The sequence below is a fragment of the Pyrus communis genome, chromosome 2, assembly GCF_041283825.1.
Source record: "Pyrus communis isolate YQ-2024b chromosome 2, ASM4128382v1, whole genome shotgun sequence".
NCBI classification, from domain to species: domain Eukaryota; kingdom Viridiplantae; phylum Streptophyta; class Magnoliopsida; order Rosales; family Rosaceae; genus Pyrus; species Pyrus communis.
This window is the reverse complement of record NC_142566.1, coordinates 15,529,378-15,554,676: the sequence shown is the minus strand read 5'-3', so window position 1 is coordinate 15,554,676 and position 25,299 is coordinate 15,529,378. Positions and strand designations below refer to the sequence as shown.

At 37.3% G+C, this 25,299-nt stretch overlaps 1 protein-coding gene across 1 annotated transcript; it reads left to right on the top strand.

The window, feature by feature from the left end:
* The first annotated feature begins 1,306 nt into the window (after positions 1–1,306).
* LOC137747068 (WD-40 repeat family protein / beige-like protein) lies at positions 1,307–24,957 on the top strand. Its single transcript, XM_068487073.2, has 32 exons — positions 1,307–1,450; positions 2,380–4,461; positions 5,204–5,997; positions 6,820–7,524; positions 10,359–10,493; positions 10,753–10,857; positions 11,219–11,317; positions 12,295–12,371; positions 12,682–12,763; positions 13,036–13,362; positions 13,810–14,375; positions 14,876–14,960; positions 15,180–15,374; positions 15,642–16,187; positions 16,270–16,413; positions 16,617–17,093; positions 17,950–18,092; positions 18,194–18,263; positions 18,416–18,499; positions 19,043–19,099; positions 19,237–19,305; positions 19,389–19,475; positions 19,557–19,673; positions 20,648–20,797; positions 20,934–21,018; positions 21,110–21,230; positions 21,417–21,513; positions 21,605–21,718; positions 21,923–22,292; positions 23,075–23,835; positions 24,271–24,393; positions 24,509–24,957. The coding sequence occupies exons 2-32, from the start codon at positions 2,430–2,432 to the stop codon at positions 24,584–24,586; spliced, it is 8,895 nt and encodes a 2,964-aa protein (XP_068343174.2). The 5' UTR covers positions 1,307–1,450; positions 2,380–2,429; the 3' UTR covers positions 24,587–24,957.
* Positions 24,958–25,299: the final 342 nt, after the last annotated feature.

The following is a 25,299-nucleotide window of genomic DNA, read 5'->3' as shown; positions in this document are numbered from 1 at the left end:
AATCACAGTCGCATGATCCAACCATAGATGTATATTTTTGTCAAACACATTGTGGACAGTCCAAAGGCACGAGAGTTGTTTCCAGGCTTAAATAATTAACTCAAAAGCAACTCAATTAACTCAAAATCAAGGCTTAATTTATACCACATTTTTTTACCATCTTAGGTGGCACATGAGCTGGACAAGCTACATCATTTTATTTCAATCTTTTATTAATTAAAATACTTAAATAATCTTAGGTGACAGAAGAAGATTCCTCAGATACTACAATCATCATTTAATTAACAATCTTTTTATTAATTATTGATTAACATTTTGAAATTAAATGCTAATTAATTTAAACGATGTGACTGTCCAAATCAAATACCACTTAAGACCATCTCCAAAGAAGATGCTAAATTTTAAACCTAAAATTTAAATGTGAAGGCTTACATGACACTTTGGCATCTTTAAAACTTTGATTTCCAACCGATATGCCAAATTTTAAACATAAAATAATAATTCATATGTATTTTCTTTGCATTGGGAATGAAAAGAAACAAAAAGATAATGGTTTAAACTAATACAAAATTAATAAAAAGCATTTAATAATTAATTAACAAAATTTGAAGGTTCTGTGAGATTTGGCAGCAAAGGGGAGAGATTGACCCATATCATGCCACATCAGATTTGACCTCTTGATTGGAAAATAATAATGCTGACTTTTGTTACCGTTGTTGCTGATTTAGAAATTTTAACATCTCATTTGGAGATTCTCTAAGGTGATATACAATTGCGGTACAAAAATATGGTAAGAATAACATTATTGATTTTTATTGAGTAATGCTATTTATACTATGTTTTTATACACACATTTCTATACCATCTTAGGTGACATTTGACGTGTATAGCCATATCATTTGAAAAAATTGCATAACTTAAGGAAAGAAAGAAGAAAGACTTTTCGTATAGTACAATTATAATTTAATTAATTAGTTTTTCTTAATTATTAGTTTATTAAATAATAAAGTAAATTTAAAAATCTGATTAATTCAAATAATATGGTTATTCACATCAAATGCTACTTAAGATGGTATGAAAATGTGATATAAAAATATGGTATTAATAACATTTTTCATTTTTATTTCCATTCGCCTATCTTTTGCAATTTAAAAATATTTTCCTTGTAGGAAAATTAAAAAGAAAAAGAAAAATAAAAAAGCACGCCATTGCGTAAAAAAGGAGTTGAATTTTATTTTGATTATTGACCAGGCAACCAGACCGCACACATAAACATCATTTACCTCCGAAATCCACCATTTCTCTCGCGCACAATTAGCCTCCTCTTTCCGCAACATCTCTCTCCTTTTCTCTGTAATTTTTTTCCTTTTCGCATTTTCTTTCCCATTTTCTGGATTCAATAAATCGCTGCAAAATTCGTCGCCGTTTTCCTCGATCCTAGTTTCCCCAGGTATTTAATTTCGTTGACGATTTTTTTTTTTTTTTAAATTTCAATTTTAATTCAAATTTTAACCAATGATTCTGGTTTTGGTTGAATATCAATGGCGATTTCACTCTGATCCGTGCTTTTTCTGTAGCTACGAGAAACTTTATAGTTGCTGTATACATTGGTATATTAGTTAGTAGTGTGATGAGAGTATGATCGATCCACGGCATTGTTGTAAAACCCCAATGCGCGGGGAGATCGATCTCCAATTCTTCGGTACATCGAATTCGAATCCAGTAAATGTGTATGACTTGTGTATGGATTTGCGTATGTTTTGTATATGCATGTTCATGTTTTGGGTGGTTAGGTAGATCCGTAAAAATGAAATCTTGGTAGCTTGTTTACTTCTTTGATTTGAACGTTCAAGAGGGTTGTCTTTGTGAACCTCTATATCTGGCTGCAGGAAAATGTGGACATAGATACTGGAGTAGATGGTGGTGGCTGTATTAAATGGAAGAAGTCACTTTAACCAAGCGAAGATAGTATCTTTTCAGTAATTATTGATCTAATGGACTATGGTGAAATCGGGATTACTCAAAATGAACCCGACTTGGCACAATAAGCAATAGATTGCTAGAAGAATTGCAACTCGATATGTAGAATAAAGTTCCAACTGGAGACGACTATGTGGTGTGGGATGGGAGCTGCTTTAGAGTTTTGTCTGCAAGAATTTTAAAAAGCAAACAGAGGGATCTTACGTATTTAGTGATTTTATCTGTTGGAGTTTTTTCAATTTATTGTGATATCCACTACTTTTATCCTTGAAATTTGAAAGTACAGTCAGTTAGTAGCTTTATTTTCCGCTAGTCAGATAGGTGATTCGTTGATTATTTGAACTGGTTGTGTTTTTACAAGGTTGACTAAATGATATGATTATTTTCGTAATTTTGTAGGTAACTCAGTGTATATGCTATATATGAATTATTCGTAGAGCTATATTATAATGGAAGAAGAAGAGGAGAGGAAGAAGGAGGTTGAAACGATTTCCAGCAAGGATTCAGATAATCATGAGGTGGTGAATGGTGTACAGGAAAAAATTGATCCATCACATCAGGAAACCATTAATAATGCTCATAGTGATGTAGCTGATCTGAAACAAAATAGCTTAACCTTGCAAGTGGTCGATTCTGTCACTACAGTAGTGGATGAAGATCATTTTGAGCAGGTTTCTTTGAAAGATCAGGATAAGATTGGTGCATCTCAGGGTGTTCATGTGGACTCTAATCAATCATCAGTTTCAGATATTGCTAGACTATCATCTGGTCAGTTTGAAGATGCCTCACAGTCATTTACAGCAGAATTGAATTCTTCTGCTGGTGATGAAATGCTACCTGATCAGTCTTCCTGGAGCCCAGTGAAGGACAGAAAATTTAGTCACAAGCCATCTATGTCATCTTCTAGTTTTGATTCTGCTTTTTACGGGGATGCAGGTTATTCTCCTGCTGGTTCACCTCCAAAACCAAGGCCAAAACCTGCTATGCCAAATGTATCTCCGGAGTTATTGCATTTAGTGGATTCTGCCATCATGGGGAAGCCTGAAAGTTTAGATAAACTGAAAAATATTGTTAGTGGTGTAGAGAGTTTTGGAAGTGGGGAGGAAATGGATGGCATTGCATACCTGGTGGTTGATTCACTTATTGCGACAATGGGTGGCGTTGAAAGTTTTGAAGAAGATGAGGATAACAATCCTCCTAGTGTGATGCTGAACTCTCGGGCTGCCATTGTCTCAGGTGAGCTTATTCCTTCGCTTCCTTGGGTTGGTGATAGTGATGTTATTATGTCTCCTCGGACACGGATGGTCAGGGGGTTACTTGCAATTTTAAGGGCTTGTACAAGAAACAGAGCCATGTGTTCAATGGCTGGTTTATTAGGGGTTCTGTTGAGGTCAGCAGAGAAGATATTTGTTCACGATGTTGATTCTCCGCTCCAAATGAGATGGGATGGAACTCCCTTATGTTATTGCATTCAGTACTTAGCAGGACATTCACTTAGTGTTATTGATTTGCACAAATGGTTTCAAGTCATTACCAGAACACTTACGACTGTATGGGCAACCCGTTTAATGATTGCACTGGAGAAGGCAATGGGTGGAAAGGAGTCGAGAGGCCCAGCATGTACTTTTGAGTTTGATGGTGAAAGTTCGGGTTTGCTTGGTCCAGGGGAGAGCCGTTGGCCATTTACCAATGGGTATGCGTTTTCAACGTGGATTTACATTGAATCATTTGCAGATACATTGAATGCAGCAACCGCTGCTGCAGCAATTGCTGCTGCTGCTGCTGCCAAGTCGGGAAAATCGTCTGCCATGTCAGCTGCTGCTGCTGCCAGTGCCCTTGCGGGTGAAGGCACGGCACACATGCCACGACTGTTCAGTTTCTTATCTGCTGACAATCAGGGGTTTGAGGCATATTTCCATGCACAGTTTTTGGTGGTTGAAAGTGCGAGTGGAAAGGGTAAGAAGACTTCTTTACACTTTACACATGCATTCAAGCCACAGTGCTGGTACTTTATTGGTTTAGAGCATACTTGCAAGCAGGGGATGCTTGGTAAAGCAGAGAGTGAATTAAGATTATATATTGATGGATCGTTGTATGAAACTCGACCTTTTGAGTTCCCTCGGATCTCAAAGCCGCTTGCGTTTTGCTGCATTGGGACAAACCCTCCTCCTACAATGGCTGGTTTACAACGTCGACGCCGGCAATGCCCTTTGTTTGCTGAGATGGGGCCTGTTTATATTTTTAAGGAACCAATAGGCCCAGAAAAGATGTCACGTTTGGCTTCTAGGGGAGGAGATGTGCTTCCTTCTTTTGGTCATGGGGCAGGGCTGCCATGGCTAGCAACAAATGTGCATGTGCAAAATATGGCAGAAGAAAGTTCACTATTGGATGCAGAGATAGGAGGATTCATTCACCTTCTCTATCACCCTAGTTTGCTGAGCGGGCGATTTTGTCCAGATGCTTCCCCTAGTGGTGCAGCAGGTCAAATTATTTATATTTTTATCAATATCTTACAATGAATAATAACCAGACCAAAACTACAATAGTGTTGGGTTGGTCTTTTGCAGTAACAGTAAAAACTATGCTTGGATGAAGAATGAAGGAAAGAAAATAGGGAGAAATAAATTACGATATAAATTTTAACTTTCTTCTTTTGTTTCGATGGGGAGAACTTGGAAAGATAGAGATTTAAAGAAAACAATTTTCCCTTATTTGGATGAGAAGAAAACAGGAAGGAAAGGAAAGCGGAGAAGATAAATTTGCTATTTTTCGGTAAAAGTTCAATATAGTTGTGGGCATTCTGTTTTACTCTTAAGGACAATAATAATTTAGACAATTAAATCTCGTCTCGAATTTCTCTCGACTTCTGGAGAGTTTTAAAATGTGGTTGGCCCATGGGAAAATCTTCTCCTCCCTTTTCTTTCTTTTTCTCTATCTTTCTTGCTTCCATTCAAAAGAAAACATTTTTCCCTCTAATTTTAATTCCTCTTTCCCTCCCTTTTTCTGTCTTTCTAAGCATCTTTCTTTTTTTCATAAGTGGGGGTGGGGCCAGGAATTTTTAATATATGGCCCGATATGCAGATGATTATTGCATTGACGCCTCCTATTTATTCTATCTTAGTACGTTTGGTAGTGTGCTCGACCTCATGCTTCATGGTTTGGGTACCCTGGTGGTGTGTACATTTCTTTTTCTTATTTAGTTACCTATCACTGTTATTTTCAGGCATGCTTCGACGACCAGCTGAGGTTCTTGGGCAGGTACATATTGCTACTCGAATGCGACCAATGGCGGCTTTGTGGGCCTTTGCCTATGGGGGTCCTATGTCTTTACTTCCGCTGACAGTTAGCAATGTGGATAAAGATAGCCTGGAGCCACAACAAGGAAATCCTCCTTTGTCTTTGGCTACCACAGCTCTCGCTGCTCCAATATTCCGAACTATTTGCTTGGCTATCCAACACCCTAGTAACAATGAAGAGTTCTGTCGTACCAGAGGGCCAGAGGTTCTATCAAGAATCTTAAACTATCTATTACAAACTTTGTCTTCACTTCGTGCTGGAGAGGAAAATGGTGTGGGAGATGAGGAACTTGTTGCTGCCATATTATCCTTGTGTCAATCCCAGGAGAAGAATTATGCACTAAAGGTGCAGCTTTTCAGTACATTGCTTTTGGACCTAAAAATTTGGAGCTTATGTAACTATGGGCTACAAAAGAAGCTTCTTTCATCACTTGCAGACATGGTTTTCACAGAGTCATCAGTAATGCGAGATGCTAATGCCATTCAGATGCTTCTGGACAGTTGCAGAAGATGTTACTGGACAATTCGTGAAAAGGATTCAGTGAATACCTTTTCTCTTTCACATAATGAGAACAGACGTCCTGTGGGTGAAGTGAATGCTTTGGTTGATGAACTCTTGGTCATTATTGAACTCCTAGTAGGAGCAGCACCCCCTTCATTGGCTTCAGAGGACGTTCGTTGTTTACTGGGGTTCATGGTTGACTGCCCACAGCCTAATCAGGTATAATTACTCTGCAAAAGGTTGATTTTATAGGTCAAATGTATTTATGGTGTTGCTCCTTGCTCTGAATGGTTTACTTCTCCTACAATCCCCTCCCACCTCCCAAATTAATTGCATTTTTACTTGGAAATTGTAATATTGGATCATCATATGCAGGATATATTGTAGTATGGCATATGATACTTGCTTACTCTGATGAGTTGCTCCTCTAGTATGACCTAATGAAGCTCTAGTGGGACATTGTTGCTCCATTCTTTTATCCTATATAGTTTTGCTGGGCACCTCAAGTCGTCCATATGGAGGAAATAGTGCTCAAGGTCCAAATTGTCCAAACACCTGGCCATTTTCTTGTGCCATTGGATGTGCACCGTAGAGTTCACACCTTACATTATTATTATTTTTTTGGAGAGGAGGAGAGGGGAAAGAAGGGGGTGGGGGTTATTGGCTTGATGAACACTATACTATTCTTACAGGTTTATGAAACTTAAAGACACAGCCTTTTAAAAATATGACGAGAAAGCTCGCTCAACCAAAATGTATGGTGGATAACCAAATCCTTTCATTTGCCTCATTCAGCTTTTCCTAAATTGTATACCACATTAGTACGTTACTAACAAGTTTCTCTTTTATTGAGTATTTTCGAGTAGCTTAAAGCATCCTGCAACTCTATGTTTAAGGAAATATTTCTGCATGAATTTGAATTCTCTTTGATCTCCGCTTCTCACTTTAAAATTAGAATAATCAAGGAAGAAAAGGTGTTTGGATATATTATGCTTGATAGTTCATGTTGATATATGGCTCTAAAAGGCGTTCGTCTTCCAGATTGCAAGGGTATTGCATCTGATTTACAGGTTAGTGGTACAGCCAAATAAATCAAGAGCACAGACATTTGCAGAGGCATTCATAGATTCTGGTGGTATAGAGACTCTTCTAGTTTTGCTGCAACGAGAAGCCAAAGCTGGTGACTATACTATTCCAGAATCCATGACCAAGGATGACGAGATTTTGTCTGTCCAGGGACCCGAGCCAATTAGTAACACCGATGCTTATGAACAAGTTCAGGATGATGAATCATCAGAGGGAAATGACCTCAATTTGCATGAGAAAATTGGTGAATCTACCCCTAACAGAGGTAGCAGTCCTCTTGCTGTTTCCCCTGATTTGAAAATTGGAAGAACGACTTCTGCTGCAGAAAGTACCTTTACAAAGAATCTGGGTGGTATAGCTCTATCCATCAGTGCTGACAATGCAAGGAATAATGTTTACAATATCGACAAAAGTGATGGGGTGCTTGTTGGCATCATTGGGCTCTTAGGTGCTCTAGTTGCATCAGGGTATTTGAAATTTGGTTCACGAGCATCGTCGGATATGGCAAACACTCTTCTAGGTAGTGCACTGAATGATGGAGGTGGTACCATGTTTGAAGATAAGGTGTCTTTGTTACTTTTTGCTTTACAGAAGGCTTTCCAAGCAGCGCCAAACAGGCTTTTGACCAGCAATGTATATACAACATTGTTGGGGGCGTCGGTAAGACATTCTTCTGTTTCAGTGCTCATATGTTGCCATGGGTTTGTTTACTAAGAACAATTTTGTGACTTAAAATAATCTCTACATGCCTTTCATATGATTTCTTGGCTAAAACTTTTGGCCAGAAATGGGAGTAGTAATAATTGAGTTCATTATTAATGATATACGGATATATATATATATATATATATATCCTAGTTCTTTCTTTCTTTTAAAAGTCTGTTATTTTTGTTTTGTGGCTAAGGATCGTACGAAGTCCCTTTCCAATTATATGGTTCATGCTCTGTTTACCTCTTCATAGGTGTTTCTTGGGCATATAGTTTAAGCTGAAAAATCAGGGCTCATGAATAATTCAAACATTGTAGTTTGCATTTCTGCTGCACCTGTTCTCTGTGTTGGTTTTTCCAGCCCATGATGAGTTGTCCTAAGTCTATTAGGAATTGTAGTCTTAGAGGATTAAATTGTTTACCCAATTGAAGTTGTTTTCCCAATTGAAGTTTACCCAATTTAATTTGTTTACCCCATTGAACTTGTTTTCCCAATTGGAGTTGGTTTCTTATTTGGAGAAGGATTCACAATTAGATTCCAATTAGGATTAGTAATCCTTATTGAAGAAGACCTTTATTATGTCTATATAATGGGGCTATTGCACTAGGTTTGATTTGGAGCAAAACAGGTATACCACTCAAGGCATGAGAGTGAGAGAATACTGTAAGGGCAAAGTGTGTGCGAGAGAAAAGAAAAGAGATAAAGAGTGTATTTCTTGTTCTTTTTCTTTTAGGTTTTTCGTCAAGTCTTAATCCTAGAAGCTTGGCAAGATTATTCGTTGTACTCATTATTGATATAGTGAAAGATTGTTGTTGCTGCCCTATGAACGTAGTGTTATATAGCTGAACCATGTTAATTCTTGGTGTTATTATCTTGATTGTTTTGTTTTCGATTTCCAAGTTTGTTATGTTTTTCCATTCTTAAACGCGATATTCACAAGTGGTATTAGAGCTGGGTTTAGCTGATATCCGTTTAGACTGGAGGGTGGGACTAGCACCATGATGAAACTCTCCCGCTCCAACATGGTTACGTGGAGAGCAAGAATGGGGGACATGCTTTATGTAAAGATCTCCATGAGCCTATTAAGGTGTTAAGAGCAAGGAGAAAAGCAAGAATGGGGGACATGTTGTTAGCATGTTCAATGAAGAAACAAGGAGAAAAGCTTTAGGTGCAGATGCTAGGCACCTCTTTGTCACATAGAAAAGAGGCAAAAATTCTTGTGAGATGAGATTCAGTGGTGACTGCCACTATTGTGGGAAAAAGGGTCACATGAAGAAGCATTGTCGTAAATGGAAAAAGGAACAAAAGTGGGAACAATACCGTAGGTGTTGTGAGTTGTGACTTACGATGTAGAGCTTCTTTAATGCAGATAAGTGATGATTACTGGCAAAGAAGTCTATAATTGCCTTTGCCAATGAAGATGAGAGTTATGAATAGGCAAGATTGGTCAAGAGAAGTCTGATCAAGAGGAACTTGGTCAGAGGAGTCGATGAGGGTGAGTCTAATCATGAGTAGTTCAATCAGGGGGAGTCTGGTCATGAGTAGTTCATACAGGGGGAGCCTGGTTATAAGGAAGTTCGATCAATGGGAGTTTGATCCAGAGGAGCAATCCTATTTTCTTATACCTTCCTCATGGTCTAGAAGGGGAGATTGTTGGGGTTTTCCAGCCCATGATGAGTTGTCCTAAGTCTCTTAGGAATTAGTCTTGGAGGATTAAATTGTTTACCCAATTTAAGCTATTTACTCAATTGGAGTTGTTTTCCCAATTGAAGGTTACCTAATTTAAGTTGTTTACCCAATTTAAATTGTTTACCCAATTGAAGTTGCTTACGCAATTGAAGTTGTTTTCCCAATTAGAGTTGGTTTCTCAATTGGAGAAGAATTCATAACTAGATTCCAATTAAGATTAAAAATCCTTAAGGAAGAAGACCTTTATTATGTGTATATAAAGGGGCTATTGCACTAGTTTTGATTTGGAACAAAACAATAAATTGTATACCACTAAGGAGTCAGAGTGAGAGAAAACTGTAAGAGCACAGTGTGTGCGAGAGAAAAGAAAAGAGATAAAGAGTGTATTTCTTGTTCTTGTTCTTTCAAGTTTTTCGTCAAGTCTTAATCCTAGAGGATTGGCAAGATTGTTGGTTATACTCATTATTGATATAGTGAAAGATTCTTGTTGCTACTCCGTGGATGCAGGCACATATAGCCAAACCACGTTAATTCTTGGTGTTATTTATCTTGGTTATTTTGTTTTTGATTTCCGATTTTTTTCTGTTTTTCCCATTCTTAAACGTGATATTCACACCACGGTGCGGCTTCACTTCAGATAATTACTTGTATTCTTGCATTATTGGAACTTTAGTCTTGTGTGGTATTGATTGACATTTTGGTCTTATGATCATGTTATGGTATACTTATGTTGTCACTGTCATGGTTAAACTTCCTTCTAATTTGTAATTTCTCTTTATTTTTGTGTGATGAGTTGATACATTACATAGTTCAACTAAATCTTTGTGATAATTTTTCTTTACTTTTGTTGTTAAACCCGATCAATGATGTTGTGTCCAAGACTTGAGGTTTTATAAGGTCACAATGTCATTCAGCACATTGTATTATTGAGTGCACTTTTCTTGTTCCTTTTAAACCATAAGCGCATTCTTTTTATTTTTGGTGTGGAAATCCACTTAAAAGTAAATTCCAAGGGGGAAGATTGGTTTCATTTTATAATTTTGTGCTCATTGAAAAAGCCATACATTTATGTAAAGTTGTTCTCTTTTTCTCTTTAGATCAATGCCTCTTCAAGTGATGATGGAATGAACTTCTACGATTCTGGTCATCAATTTGAACATATGCAACTTCTTTTGGTTCTCTTGCGTTCACTTCCATATGCATCCAAGGCTTTGCAAAGCCGAGCGCTACAGGTATCACTTTTTAACTTTCCCATGTTGCTCTGTCTATCTACTATATGTGAATTTGTTGAATCAGAAATATATGTGGTAATCGGAATGAACAAAACTTTATGCAATTGTCATAAATAAGAATTTTTAGGCTTCTTAGATTTAATTTAGTAAGAGGCTGGAATTGTTTACACGCTGTATTTCTTGCTTCCATAGGTTTATTTGATGAATCCTCGTCGATATTCTTTCATATTCTGAGATTCTTCTTTCTTTATGATTTCAGGATCTTCTGTTTTTGGCTTGCAGTCATTCAGAAAATAGAAGCAGTCTGACACAAATGGAGGAATGGCCTGAATGGATTCTTGAGGTTCTTATCTCTAACTATGAGGTAACATCTTCTACCATTATCTTAATATAATCACTTATCATTTACATCAGGCATTGCAATTATAGTGTGATATATACCACCAGCCTTTTCGGTCAGTGGTTCATCTCTTCTTTTGTTAAAGGGGGGGTTTTGGCTCAAGCCATGGTGGAATATAATATAGGAAGGGGGAGCACTATCCCTCACTTTGTAAGCCAGCCCCAAACTACCTTACGACTCTAATTAAGTCTTTGTAAAATGACATTTAGTTCAGGTTAGAAGGTTTTAAGTTTCAGTGAAATGTGATCTTACCTGTTTTAATCGATTGAAACTTTGAAGATAACCAAACTCCATGTCACTGCTATTGTATTACCTGATTTTACAGATGGGTGATTCTGCAAGCTCAGGAGATATAGAGGACCTCATACACAATTTTCTGAGTATCATGTTAGAGCATTCAATGCGCCAGAAGGATGGCTGGAAGGTTAGGTTCATGTGTGTATATATATTTTTCTCATCATTTAACTTGGTTGACCTTGTATGTTATTGGCTTCTGTGTAGGTGATTTTTAGGTCCTGCGTATAAATTTTAGATTTTTGCCCGCTCATATCAGTCCTCTGTTTCCTATAGTTTCTACTACATGTCTTGTCATTGTCAGCATTTGACGTAATGTTTACTGGGAGTGGGATTCCCAACTGTGTATAAAAGATCAGTATCTTGGAAAGATGTTGAAATGAATTCCTGATTTGTACGATAGAGATTCTGTGATTTCGAGCAAAGAGAACCTAATCTTTCGAAATGCTAGATTTTCAAGCACATTGATGATCTGGTTAATCAACGTACTTCTCTTCATGTGTGAAAGTAATTGACTGTGACTCGGGCCAAAAAAGTAATACTGCAAAAAGGAAGTAATATATGAAGTTAGATACCTGAAATGGAAATTTAAGCTCAAATAAACTCAACTAAAGAGGACTACAGATGTCCATTTTCCTGGATAACTTCGGGTCTATCTTTTCTGCTTAAACTTGTTTAAAATGTTTGATCTACTATCACCCTTTTAAGTTCATATTTTCATTCTCTGTGTTATTTTTAGCCTCTCCATGCCTTGCTTTTTAGCAGCTCACTCTAGTTCAGTGGTCCATTATTCCCCAGTCTTAGGTCTTTACTGCTTGCTGTTGCACTTCTCCCCATTCTAAGTAGAAGCCTTACTTAAAAAATTGAACTCACCAAATTATTTGTCGAACGCGACCTAGGTTTGTGATTGACAAATGGGATTGATTCGGCTGTATTGACACCTTGCCATATTGGAAATGTTGTTGTTCAGCCTTTTTTAGGAATTCTGTTCATTCTCTATATCCTTACTGTGCTTTTAGCAATGTAGGCTAAGTGTGGTGAGGTTTAGAATCAGTTATTTTCTAATTGATCAGTCCCATTCATGTTGTTATCCCTTCCCCTCTACAGGATATTGAAGCTACAATTCATTGTGCGGAGTGGCTTTCCATTGTGGGTGGCTCAAGCACTGGAGACCAACGAGTTAGGTATTATGTTATCTCTGGCTAAACCTATGTGAAGTTTTCCAGTAATGTAAATGATTTGTCAAGTTTCATGAAATAATTCTTTCAGTTTCTGTTGAACACTTGTACTTTGGCTCCAAATGTAGCATGCTTTTCTGTTTACACAGGACAATATGCTTTTTCAGCCCTTTAAATTTTTTTTTTTTTCCATGAAAAAGAAAACTTGCGTCTGAATTGAAAACAAAGAATAATAACAGTTAGTGGTTTTTGCTCTCGTTGGAATCCTAATGGTTTATTGATTGCCTAAACTGGTTGTTATTTTTATTTTTGAAAGACGTGAAGAATTGTTGCCCATATTTAAAAGGAGGCTTTTAGGTGGTTTGTTGGACTTTGCAGCTAGAGAGCTCCAGCTTCAGGTATCCTTCGTATTTTATTCTTTTACCTTTTGCATCCTCTTTGGCCTCCAATTGCCAATTTTTTTTTAATGAAATTCATTGGAATCTCTCTCTCTCTCTCTTTGTTACCCTTGTTTACTTCCCATGTACTAGGGTTGTATCCCATTTTGCAGTTTTAGTTTATGCTTTACTAGTAAGAAAAGAACTATATGCTACGTTTTATTCTAAAAGTTAACTAGTTGAAAAAAAATAAAACCAATAATATCTATATTGAGCTTTTCTTTTTACCACAGACTCAAGTTATTGCTGCAGCATCTGCTAATGTGGCAGCGGAGGGTTTATCACCAAGCGATGCTAAGGCAGAAGCAGAGAATGCTGCTCAGCTTTCTGTTGCTTTAGTAGAGAATGCAATTGTGATACTAATGCTTGTCGAGGATCATTTACGGTTGCAGAGCAAACTATCCTGTGCTTCACGTGCACCAGATAGTTCTCCATCTCCCCTTTCTCTCGTCTCTCCAATGAATAACCACTCAAATTCACTGAGTACAGTTGTGGAGGATTCCATTGGAGCATTGGGTGATCGCAAGTCGTTATCTAGTGATTCTGGACTTCCTCTTGATGTACGTTGACAGCATTTGCACAAAACACATGAGCAAATGTTTCACTCTTACACTTACTTGTATATAATATTTGTCCATACATTATATTTTCCATTTAGTTCTCCATTTATAGTGTTTATTTTCTCCCCCACCCTCATAAATAAATGAAACAAAAAACACAGTAATCTGTTGTTGCCTTTAACTGGGTTCTCATAATCATACTCTTAGCAACTGCCCCTCTTATACCTTTTGGTTCAATTGTGAATTTTTTTTTTACTCTTCTTTTCTTTCTGCTGCGTATTCATAGTTAATATCTTATAGTCGTGAGTTTATAAACTTTATATTCCATCTTCTTAGCTAATTTACCATTTTAAATTGACTTTTGTATTTCTTGTCGTTTTTGTCTTTTTGTTTTTCTCATTCAATAATCTTTATTCATGGGGCTTACACTTGTAAGATTTTGATCAGCTTCTTGCGTCGATGGCTGATGCGAATGGTCAAATATCTGCAGCAGTTATGGAACGTCTTACTGCTGCAGCAGCAGCTGAGCCTTATGGATCCGTTTCCTGTGCTTTTGTATCCTATGGAAGCTGTGTTATGGATTTAGCTGTGGGGTGGAAGTATAGGAGCAGATTGTGGTATGGTGTTGGTCATCCTTCAAATACAGAAGCCTTTGGTGGTGGTGGCAGTGGTCGGGAATCTTGGATGTCTGCACTGGAGAAGGATGCAAATGGAAACTGGATTGAGCTTCCTTTGGTAAAAAAGTCTGTGGCAATGCTCCAAGCATTATTATTAGATGATTCGGGACTTGGTGGAGGACTTGGCATAGGAGGTGGATCTGGTACTGGAATGGGAGGGATGGCAGCACTCTACCAGTTATTGGACAGTGACCAACCATTCTTATGCATGCTCCGAATGGCTCTTCTTTCAATGAGGGAAGAAGATGATGGTGAAGACAATCTGCTTATGAGGAATGTAAGTATAGATGATGTGAAATCAGAAGGGAGGCAACCACGCTCAGCATTGTTGTGGAGGTGATTTAACCAGAACTTATTTTCATTTTTTATAGTTTAAAACTTAGATTGTAAACCCTCTCCCTGTTTCCTTTTAAGTTTGATAGGAATCAAGAGTGGAATCCATGGTTTCTATCAATTTGCTGGTTGCTGGCCTTAAAATTGACTATGAAAATTTATTCTTGGATAACAATTACATTCATTACATGCTACTTTGAAAGGAGAAGCATTCTTCAAAATAACAGACTCCAGAGATAATGGGTAGTAACCAGTCAGAGTTAAGCATTGCTCTGAAGGAATTGATCCTCCAATGGCCCGTTATGAAACTGCAATGACCCTGTATATCGTGGATTCTAGGTTCATGTTTGGAACTCTGAATCATATGAGTTGTGAAAAGGAAACTCTAAGGAGGCTGTTTAATTTCCTATTACATATATGGCTACATCCTATTGTTCGTTTCCTCATGTTACACATATGAAACTCCCAAATCATTACTGCTAATTCGTGTTACTAATTTGCAGTGTGCTTTCACCTGTTCTGAACATGGCGGTTTCTGATTCCAAGAGACAGAGAGTGTTGGTTGCTTCCTGTGTTCTTTATTCTGAGGTTAGTTTTCTTTCAATTTTGGGATGTTATAGTGAATTGGTAATACATGTTACCAATTAGCTTATGCTCTTATCAAGTTTTAACTTTAATCGACTTTCAAACTATCATAGTCTTGATATTGCTTTCCTTCCACATACTTTTGAAAGCTGGTTTTATGGTTGTCTTGTTTACCAATTATTGTTTGTTTCTGTTACCTTTTTTGTTTCCTTGTTCTTGCAGTTGTATCATGCTGTTGGCAGGGATAGAAAACCTCTCCGTAAAAAGTACCTTGAGGCCATTGTACCACCATTTGTTGCTGTTTTGAGGAGGTGGCGGCCACTTTTGGCTGGCATTCACGAACTAGCAACTGCTGATGGTTTCAACCCTCTTACAGTTGAAGATCGTGCATTGGCTGCTGATGCCCTGCCAATAGAGGTTTGTCTATTTAATATCAATTTGTGTTCCCTGTAGACTTGATTAATTTTTCAGGCACTTAGAATTTGGTGGTTGAAATTTAATGTTGGGGGAGGGGTGCACTTTCTAGTTTTCTTCTTGCAACTTTCATTTGTGCACCTCATCATTGGCTTACTGTGACCCTTTTGATGTCTCTTCAGAATTGAAGCTATTCGCTATTTCATGGAGTCCATTGTCTTGAAATCTATTGCTTCACTATTTGATACATTTCGACCATATTTCTTTCAGGCTGCTCTCGCTCTGGTATCTCCAGCTTGGGCTGCTGCTTTTGCATCACCACCTGCTGCAATGGCACTGGCGATGATAGCTGCTGGTGCCTCTGGTGGAGAAACTCCAGCTCCTACAACAACTTCTCATCTTAGGCGTGACTCCTCATTGCTCGAGCGGAAAACTACTAAGCTTCACACATTTTCAAGTTTTCAAAAACCTTTGGAGCTGCCTAACAAATTACCGGCTCTACCCAAGGACAAAGCTGCTGCAAAAGCTGCTGCCTTGGCTGCAGCTCGTGATCTTGAACGTAATGCCAAAATTGGTTCTGGGAGGGGTCTCAGTGCTGTAGCAATGGCCACATCTGCACAGCGGAGAAGTGCTAGTGACATGGAGCGGGTGAAGAGATGGAATGTTTCTGAAGCAATGGGAGTTGCCTGGATGGAATGTTTGCAGCCAGTTGATACGAAATCTGTCTACGGAAAAGATTTTAATGCTTTATCGTATACATTTATTGCTGTACTTGTTGCAAGTTTTGCTTTAGCAAGAAACATCCAACGATCTGAGGTTTCACCTGTTCTTGTCCTCATAGATTATTTTACATATTGAGGTAGGATATCTGATTTGTTTTTTTTTTCTTGCTCTCCAGGTTGACAGACGCTCTCAAGTTGATCTTATAAGTCGTCATCGTTTGGGCAATGGAGTTCGTGCATGGCGCAAACTCATACATTGCTTGATTGAGATGAAGTGTCTTTTCGGGCCATCTGGAGATCAGTTATGCAAGCCTGCACCTGTATGTTTAGCAATAACTACTTTTGTTTTACTGGATTTTTAAATTTTGTTACATTCGGATCAGTTTCTTGTGTTCTGGGTGGAACAGTGGTTTTCTGACTGATTAGAATTTATTCGTTTTTATTGGTGGCTCTTGCAACCTACACTATCTTTTGGGGTTTATCTAAAACTGTATTTTCTGAAGATATTATAACTGTTTTGTAGGTTTTTTGGAAGCTAGATTTTATGGAAAGTTCAACTAGGATGAGAAGATGTGTAAGGAGGAATTACAAAGGTTCTGATCATTTTGGTGCTGCTGCCAATTTCGAGGATCATAATAAGATGAAAGAACAAGAAAATGGCATACATTCATCAAATGCTCCTATTCTGGCAGCAGAAGCAATAGCCGTGGAAGCTGTCAATGAAGATGATGAACAAGGGGAAATTGATAATTTGGATGGCAGAACCCCTAGTGAAGAACAAAGTGGGGAGAATCAGCCACATCTGTTTGAAACAGCCGAGCAAAGCCTGCAGTCAACTGTGGAATTTGGCGATGCACAAGTTTCTTGTGAACCAGACTTGGGAGAAAGTTCATCAGCAGTGGCGCCTGGATATGTTCCAAGTGAACTTGATGAAAGAATTGTTCTTGAGCTTCCTTCATCGATGGTTCGACCATTGAGGGTCATACGTGGAACTTTCCAGGCAAGTCTAAAAACCTAGGCTCTGACATTCTTTTGTATACACTCAATTTCTCTATGTTTTTGCATATCTGTAATTGTTATCTATCAGTTGAACAAAATCTTTTGGTGTTTCCCACTAAATCTGAGAGGCAAATCACAAAACTAAATTAACAAATATTTCAAACTTTGTCATCTGAAAATTCAGATTAAAGTAAGATGCTATGGGTCTGCTTTCTCTAATGGTTACTGCCATTTCTATAGTTTATTATTTGAAGAAGCTTGAGCATCCTATCTGGAAAGTGCTTATTGCTTTGTTTTCAACTAATCGATCTTCTTACTAGTATATCATGACTTGCTTGGACATGTAAGCATATCTCATGGAGATTTTAAGTTCTATTCATACTTTTGAGCTCAATCATATTTCACGGATTTGTGTTTAAGGGTCAGTAGTGTTGTCCTAATCAGTGTGAGATGGCCGTTTTTGCTCTTGAAAATTGACTTACACTCCAAATCAGGTCTGATAATTTGGGTTAGTGAACTGAAGAACCTATCAATGTTTCCTTCTTTATGGTCTGACACTCCATTCTGAGTCTTTTACTTGTTCTTTGTTTCCTACAAAATAACATTTATGGTGGATTACTCGTCCCCTTACTGTACTGTTTTTTTGTTTGAAATAAATTTTTTTTTTTCATTTAAAAAAATGTGTGATGCTGGACAATTCTTTTTCCAAAGGATCGAAATAAATTATGACATTTTTTTTGTTTGTTTTCGTTCTAATGTATCATAATTAGTTACTGAAACTTTATTCTTCAGTGCTTTAGCTTAATCTTGTATATTGATATTTGCTAATTAGTTTTGGCTTATGTGTCTTCTTTCAGGTGACAAGTAGGAGAATAAATTTTATAGTTGATAACAGTGAGGCCAATGGTGCAGTGGATGGATCAGATTGCACCGAAATGAAAGACCAAGAAAAGGATCGCAGTTGGACAATGTCTTCCCTTCATCAAATATATAGCCGAAGGTGATGTCGTAGTGGATTTGCATGAATATCAGTGTAGTTTAAATTGACGTAAATGATGAAGTAGTTCCTATCTTATATCTTTCCTTCTTTTTTTGTTACAGATATCTCCTTAGACGAAGTGCTCTGGAGCTGTTTATGGTTGACCGTTCGAATTTCTTCTTTGATTTTGGGGTAACTCTATGACAATATGTCAATTAAGATTCTATCTTTATTATTACCATCATAATAGGAGGCATTTTGGTTGTTTCTAACCCTAATGAACCTGCTGTTGACCAACCCTTTTTGTTGGTGATTTAATTTGCGTCCCACTATTATTTCCTCAGAGTACTGATGGACGAAGAAATGCTTATCGAGCCATTGTTCAAGCACGGCCTCCTCATTTGAATAACATTTATCTGGCAACTCAGGTTTTCACCATGCTATTCCTATAAGAATGGAATTTACTAGCAGTTTGCTTTAGTGTTTGTAGCCTTAGTAACCAGAATACCACTGTTTAGGAATCCTTTGATTGTCGTGTGCATGTATGTGTACACCTGCACCAATAGTTTGATTGGTCACCTATTATCCTTATATGTTGGTCATGCTTTCTCATCCTAGAGTTAATCATGCTTTCTCATCCCAGAGTTAATCGTGAATAGAATTCTCCTATTCATCTCACATCAAGTGATGTGTTATCAAACTTATTATTGAGATGTGTGCCTAACGTATTCAAAGAGCGACTATGCATTCATCTGTATTATTTCTCTTTAGAACATACAATAAATTAATTACTGTGGTGACCTGAACAACTTTGTCTTAATTTTTTCTATACATCCTAGAGCTTAGGATTTGAAGTTTTATGCTTGGTAGATGTGGACGTTTCTAACCTGGATGGTATTTAATACAAGACTTCATATCTTAATTTGTGTTAATTACATTTAGATCTTATATGATTTGATATTTTATTATAGAGACCCGAGCAACTTCTTAAGAGAACACAACTTATGGAGCGTTGGGCGAGGTGGGAGGTATGACTTCTGATTGAAATTCTACTTATCATTAACAATGTTTTTTTTACCTATGCTTCTTGTTTTCCGTTTTTCACATGTATAACATATACTCTCTGAAATAAATGATAACTAGTAGAATTACAACATTTGTGCAGATCAGCAATTTCGAATATCTAATGCAGCTCAATACACTGGCTGGGCGTAGTTATAATGACATCACGCAGGTGCAATATTATGGATAATTTTGTATTATATGTGCATTTTATACTGTTTATCTTCCCTTCACATTTCTTTTTATTTCTTTCAGTATCCTGTTTTCCCTTGGATCCTTTCTGATTACAGTTCAAAGAGATTGGATCTTGCTGACCCTTCTTCCTATCGAGATCTTTCAAAGGTGGGATCTTTAGAATTCTGCATCCATTTGTTTTAGATTTGTACACCTTGATCTTATTGGCCCTTTTGTGTATTCCCACAGCCGGTCGGTGCATTAAATGCTGATCGTCTGGAAAAGTTTCATGAGAGGTATTCCAGCTTTGAGGATCCAGTCATACCCAAGTTCCATTATGGTTCTCATTATTCCAGTGCTGGAACAGTAGGTTCTTTTCATTTTGTCGTTCAATATTTGTCATATTTCGTCTTTATAATGGTTGTTGGCAGACTTATCAGATGATTCTTTAAAAGATGCTGATAAGTGTTTTATGCATATTTATTATTTTGTTAACTACATCCTCTTGATACGCGGCCCTCGTATGAAATATTGGTTTTTCTTTTATTTTCACTTCCTGGTGGTTGTCTAATACAAATCCAACTATGCCACTACAACATTATTGGTTGCTGGTGGCACTTGCCAAAAAGTAACTGCTTTCTTCCTATCAAATGGAAAAGGGATAAAAGGGCAACTGATTTGTCTTCATGATAGATGCTGGAGAAATCGGCCTTTGTGAAACCCAGTTAACAGTGCTTATGCATCATGAATATCAAGTCAGGAACCTCTTCTAAATGCTAACATACTCGAATTCCCTTTATAGGGCTCCACTTAAGCTGTGGCTAGTCAATAGAATGGGTGCTAGTATATAGAGGGGATTTTGTGGAAGAGCTGCAGGATAAAGTTTAGGTTTTACACCTTACTTGGGCCTCTGTACCAGTTGAATTTAGGAATGTAACTCTTGAAGCGATTTTATAGATTTGTAGGCTCTTTCGCAAAATGTTTATAGCACAGAGATTGTAAAGATTAGGGATGTTTAGCTGTAGTATTTTGTTACTGTGGTAGACTCCTTGTATTTGGAGTTGTACTTTTCAATTTCTTGTTTGTGGATAAAAATTTCTCTTATTCCCCGAGAAAAAGTAGTTGTTAATTTGACATTTTCTAACCTGGCATACAGGACTGTCTACTCTACTCAGGAAAGGACTTCAGTGCAATTTTGACTTGTTATTATATATTATAAGTTTTTGTTTTTATATTGAAGCCAATATCCAATACTCTTTTGGCTAGATAAATTAGACTTTTGAAAATTATTCTCTAGTTTTCTGGTGTTTTTATTTATACCGGTAATTATTTTATTACAGGTTCTATATTATCTTGTTAGAGTTGAACCTTTTACAACTCTTTCAATTCAACTGCAAGGCGGAAAATTCGATCATGCAGATCGAATGTTTTCAGATATTGCAGCTACTTGGAATGGAGTCACTGAGGACATGAGTGATGTGAAGGAATTGGTATGGTGTCACCAATTTCATAAAAGTTTAATTTTACCAAATTAGATGCAATGATTATTTATTTCATTTACACAGTGATTGCTTGTAGCAGTCAATAAGACTTTGATTTGGTTATTAATTCATTTTTGTATCTTAGGTTCCTGAGTTATTCTACCTCCCGGAGATGTTAACCAATGAAAATTCAATCGATTTTGGTATAACACAAACAGGTGGACTACTCGGTAGGTTCAAGAGTACACTGTGTGTGTGAAATTGATAGATTGTTGTCAATTATACTGGTTTGATTGTTTTGCTTTTCATTTTACATGTCAGATTCTGTAAAACTTCCATCTTGGGCTGAAAACCCAATTGACTTCATCCATAAGCATCGGAAGGCTCTAGAAAGTGAGCATGTATCTGCGCATTTGCATGAATGGATTGATCTCATATTCGGGTAGTTTTTTTCAATCTTATTTTGTTTTTTGTTTGTTTCACACCTATATTTTGTATCTACTACTTTTTTGTTTCATTTGGTTTTTTACTTTTATTAGTTGATCGCAACTCTAGAGTGTCTTTATGTATCAACTTTGAGTGTTTCATTTTTGAACTGTTATATTCATTAATAGATTGGAATATACAGGTATAAGCAGCGCGGCAAAGAAGCTATAATGGCAAATAATGTTTTCTTTTACATTACCTATGAAGGGACAGTGGATATTGATAAGATCTTAGACCCAGTAAGTCTGGTTTCCTATAGCATCTGTATGTTTTTATCCATTATTGTTTGAAAATTTCTTTCAATAATTTTTTTCCCCATGCCAAAATCAGGTACAACAGCGTGCAACACAGGACCAGATTGCATACTTTGGGCAAACGCCATCCCAGCTGCTTACCATCCCTCACTTGAAGAGGTTGCCATTGGCAGATATTCTTCATTTACAGGTACCATTCTTTTGGGAAACAAGAAACTTAGCTGAACCTTTCAGATTGTTTATTTTATTTGTGGAAATTATCCAATCTCACATTATATTACATTTTGGATAACCGATGAGAGATTTGATTTCTTATGAAAATATCATGTGTGTATATATATATATATATATTTCTTTTGATGAAAGATCATTTTGATTGATTTTCAAATGTCAGACCATCTTCCGGAACCCAAAAGAAGTCAAACCATATGCTGTTTCTGCTCCTGAGCACTGCAATCTTCCTGCAGCTGCCATTCATGCTTCTTCCGATGCCATCATTATTGCTAATGTAAATGCACCAGCAGCAAATGTTGCAGAGCATAAGTGGCAGCCGAACACTCCTGATGGCCAGGGTTTGCCTTTCCTCTTTCAACATGGAAAGGCTACAGCAGGCTCAACTGGTGGAACATTTATCCGTATGTTCAAAGGACCAGCTGGATCTAGTTCTGATGAATGGCAATTTCCACAGGCGCTAGCATTTGCTGCATCTGGAATTACAAGCTCAGCTATAGTTGCCATAACATGTGATAAAGAAATAATCACTGGTATGTGTTCCTTTTCTTGCCTTAGTTTTCACTGCTTTGTTCTATCATGTAAAAGTATTATGTTTGAGAATGTTTATGTTTTGGTTTAACGGTTTTTTCTTCTTCAAAATTTAAAGAGTGAAAATATGTGAGAGATGTGAGGAATAATGATAGAGTATGACTGAAGCAACAAAATAAAGAGAAATTAATAGGAAAGCTCATCATGAATTAGGGTTTTTAATGTATTCATAGAAACCAATAGGAAAGTTTTGACAGGATTTATTCTTCTTTTGGGCATTTTTATGTGTTATGTATTATTCCTCCGGTTATGTTTCGTTTTAAATTGTATTGTGACTGCATGTGGTTGAGGGTTTACCATTCAATAAATGTGTGTGTGTGTCTAAAACGTTTTGTTTTTTCTTTCAAACAAATTAATTTAGTGGACGAGTCTTTTTAAGAGATGGGGGAACTCACTAAGGACATAAAGGAAAACTAGACTCTGCCCTTCTCATTTGTGATTTGTGTGTGCGTTTGAATTGAAACTTATTTTCACATGTGCGGACTATATAGAGTTGTCAGTTTACAGACAAAGTTTGCTCTTCCTTTCTTAAGATTAGAAGCAATAAACTAGTGTCAAGTCTGTGCCCCAATTTATTATTCTAAAAATGGCATGTGATACTAGTGCCTGTGCCTAGCCGGGCTTGTGGATTTCTTTTGCTTAATTGTATCATAACTTGTAACTAAGTTTCATCTCCGTTTGAAATAAGTTTGAATCTAAGCGATAGTTTTTGGCTCGTGAATAGGTGGGCATGTGGATAATAGTATCAAGCTAATATCATCAGATGGAGCAAAAACCTTAGAGACAGCTTTTGGGCATTGTGCTCCAGTCACTTGCCTTGGGCTCTCACCTGATAGCAACTACCTTGTAACGGGATCCCGAGACACCACTGTATTACTTTGGAGAATACATAGGGCATCTACTTCTCGCTCTAGTAGTATATCAGAGCCTTCTGGTGGGACAGGTACACCGGTCACAATCAACAGTAATAATTTATCACACATATTGGCAGACAAAAGCAGGAGGCGTCGTATTGAAGGTCCCATACATGTTCTTCGTGGCCACCAGCGGGAAATACTTTGTTGTTGTGTGAGCTCAGATCTTGGGATTGTTGTTTCATGCTCACAATCATCAGATGTTCTCTTGCATTCGACAAGAAGAGGTCGGTTGATCAGAAGGCTGCCTGGTGGGGAGGCCCATGCTGTCTGCCTATCATCTGAGGGAATCGTATTGACTTGGAATAAGATGCTCAATACTCTCAATACCTTTACTCTTAATGGGGTTCCAATTGGCAGAGCTCAACTACCTTTCTCTGGTAGCATCAGTTGTATGGAAATTTCTGTTGATGGATGGAGTGCTTTGATTGGAATAAACACGTCTTTGGAAAACAACGGCTGGGATTTGAAACTGAAGAACACAGAGTTTGAGGATCAGAATTCAGATAAAGCTGAGGAATTGGACGTCCCGTTGCCTTCAATTTGTTTCCTGGATCTTCATACACTAAGGGTATGAGAAATGCAAAAATAGAGTGATTTGCCTTCTGCTTTTGACTTTTTGGTTGGTAGTCTTCTTGTTGATATCTTATGTTTAAACGAACTGACTTGTTTCAATTGTCAATTCTCTTGGAATTTGGAAAGTTTCATATGCTTACATGACCAAAGATCATAGGAGTTTCAGCAATTGGGGATCTTACCCTTTCAACGTGATAAAACTTTCTGCAAAATAGGGGTCTTCGCTGGTTTTCTCTTCATTTTTTCCTTTCCAATTCAGTTGTTTACTTCTCCAATGTCTTCCCGGGGTTGGATTGTACTCGTTTGTTGTAATGGCAAAATTGAGTAGTCTGTATTTGTGATGTGGCTTTTTCTCTTTATATGCATGTTTGGTTTCATAAGTGAATTGGTTCCTATTCAGCTAACAAGCCCGTGGTCCTTTACACTGCAGGTTTTTCATGTATTAAAGTTGGGACTCGGACAGGATATCACATCTCTAGCGCTGAACACGGATAACACCAACCTTTTGGTGTCAACTGTCGATAAACAGTTGATAATTTTCACTGATCCGGCTGTAAGTCAAAAACTTATTTGTCTCGTGTAGTTTTTTTATAAGAGTTTCCAGTCTCCTCGGACTTTTAGTAAACTCACTTTCATAAAATTGTTAATCTGGTGCTTATTGCTTGCAGTTGAGCTTGAAAGTGGTGGATCACATGCTCAAGCTCGGATGGGAAGGCGATGGACTGAGCCCCCTCATCAAATCATAGTTTTAGGAAAAGGACTACAGAAGATACCCAACACTAGTTACAACGCAGGCATGAACTGCAAGGGCATGCTAGTTGCCCCTGTTTTGTAAATCGAGCCAATTCATTCGCCTGCAATTTCGAGCTGTGTTTTGAGTGTAAGATATGTGTATTAGGTAATCAGAAGAACCCCAGAGTTGCAGGTTATTAGAGTTTGTTGCAGGTTTTGTTGTTTTTTTGGTTTTTGTTTTTTTTGTTTTTTTGGACTCGATTGAGTTGTAAGTATGTAGGTTGAGATGACGGGCTCATGTCGATGGAGGCCTCGGGCTGTTCATTTTTGTTCATTGATTTGTTTTGATATATTAGTGAATGAAAATATAGAAGTCGTTTTGGAATAGGGTACGAGGACTCTTCATCAAGAGCTATGGAAACATGAATTTTTCTGCATGTGATCTAATATTTTAGTGGATACAGTGTTGGTTTATACCCATGCGTTTGGGTTTGAAACTTTTTTGTCTGCTAATTTACTGTAACAGTTTTGAACACTTTTCTCTTCCCTTAATAATAATAAATTCACCAAAAAAAAAAAAAAAAAAAAAGACGGAAGAATATTTCTTCATATTTATTCCCTTTCTAATCCCTTCAAAATAAAAATTCATTCTCCACTAGCTCAATATGAAAGTATAACTCTACATATTTTTTGTGGAAATTTGTTTTAGGCCACAAAAATAATTTTC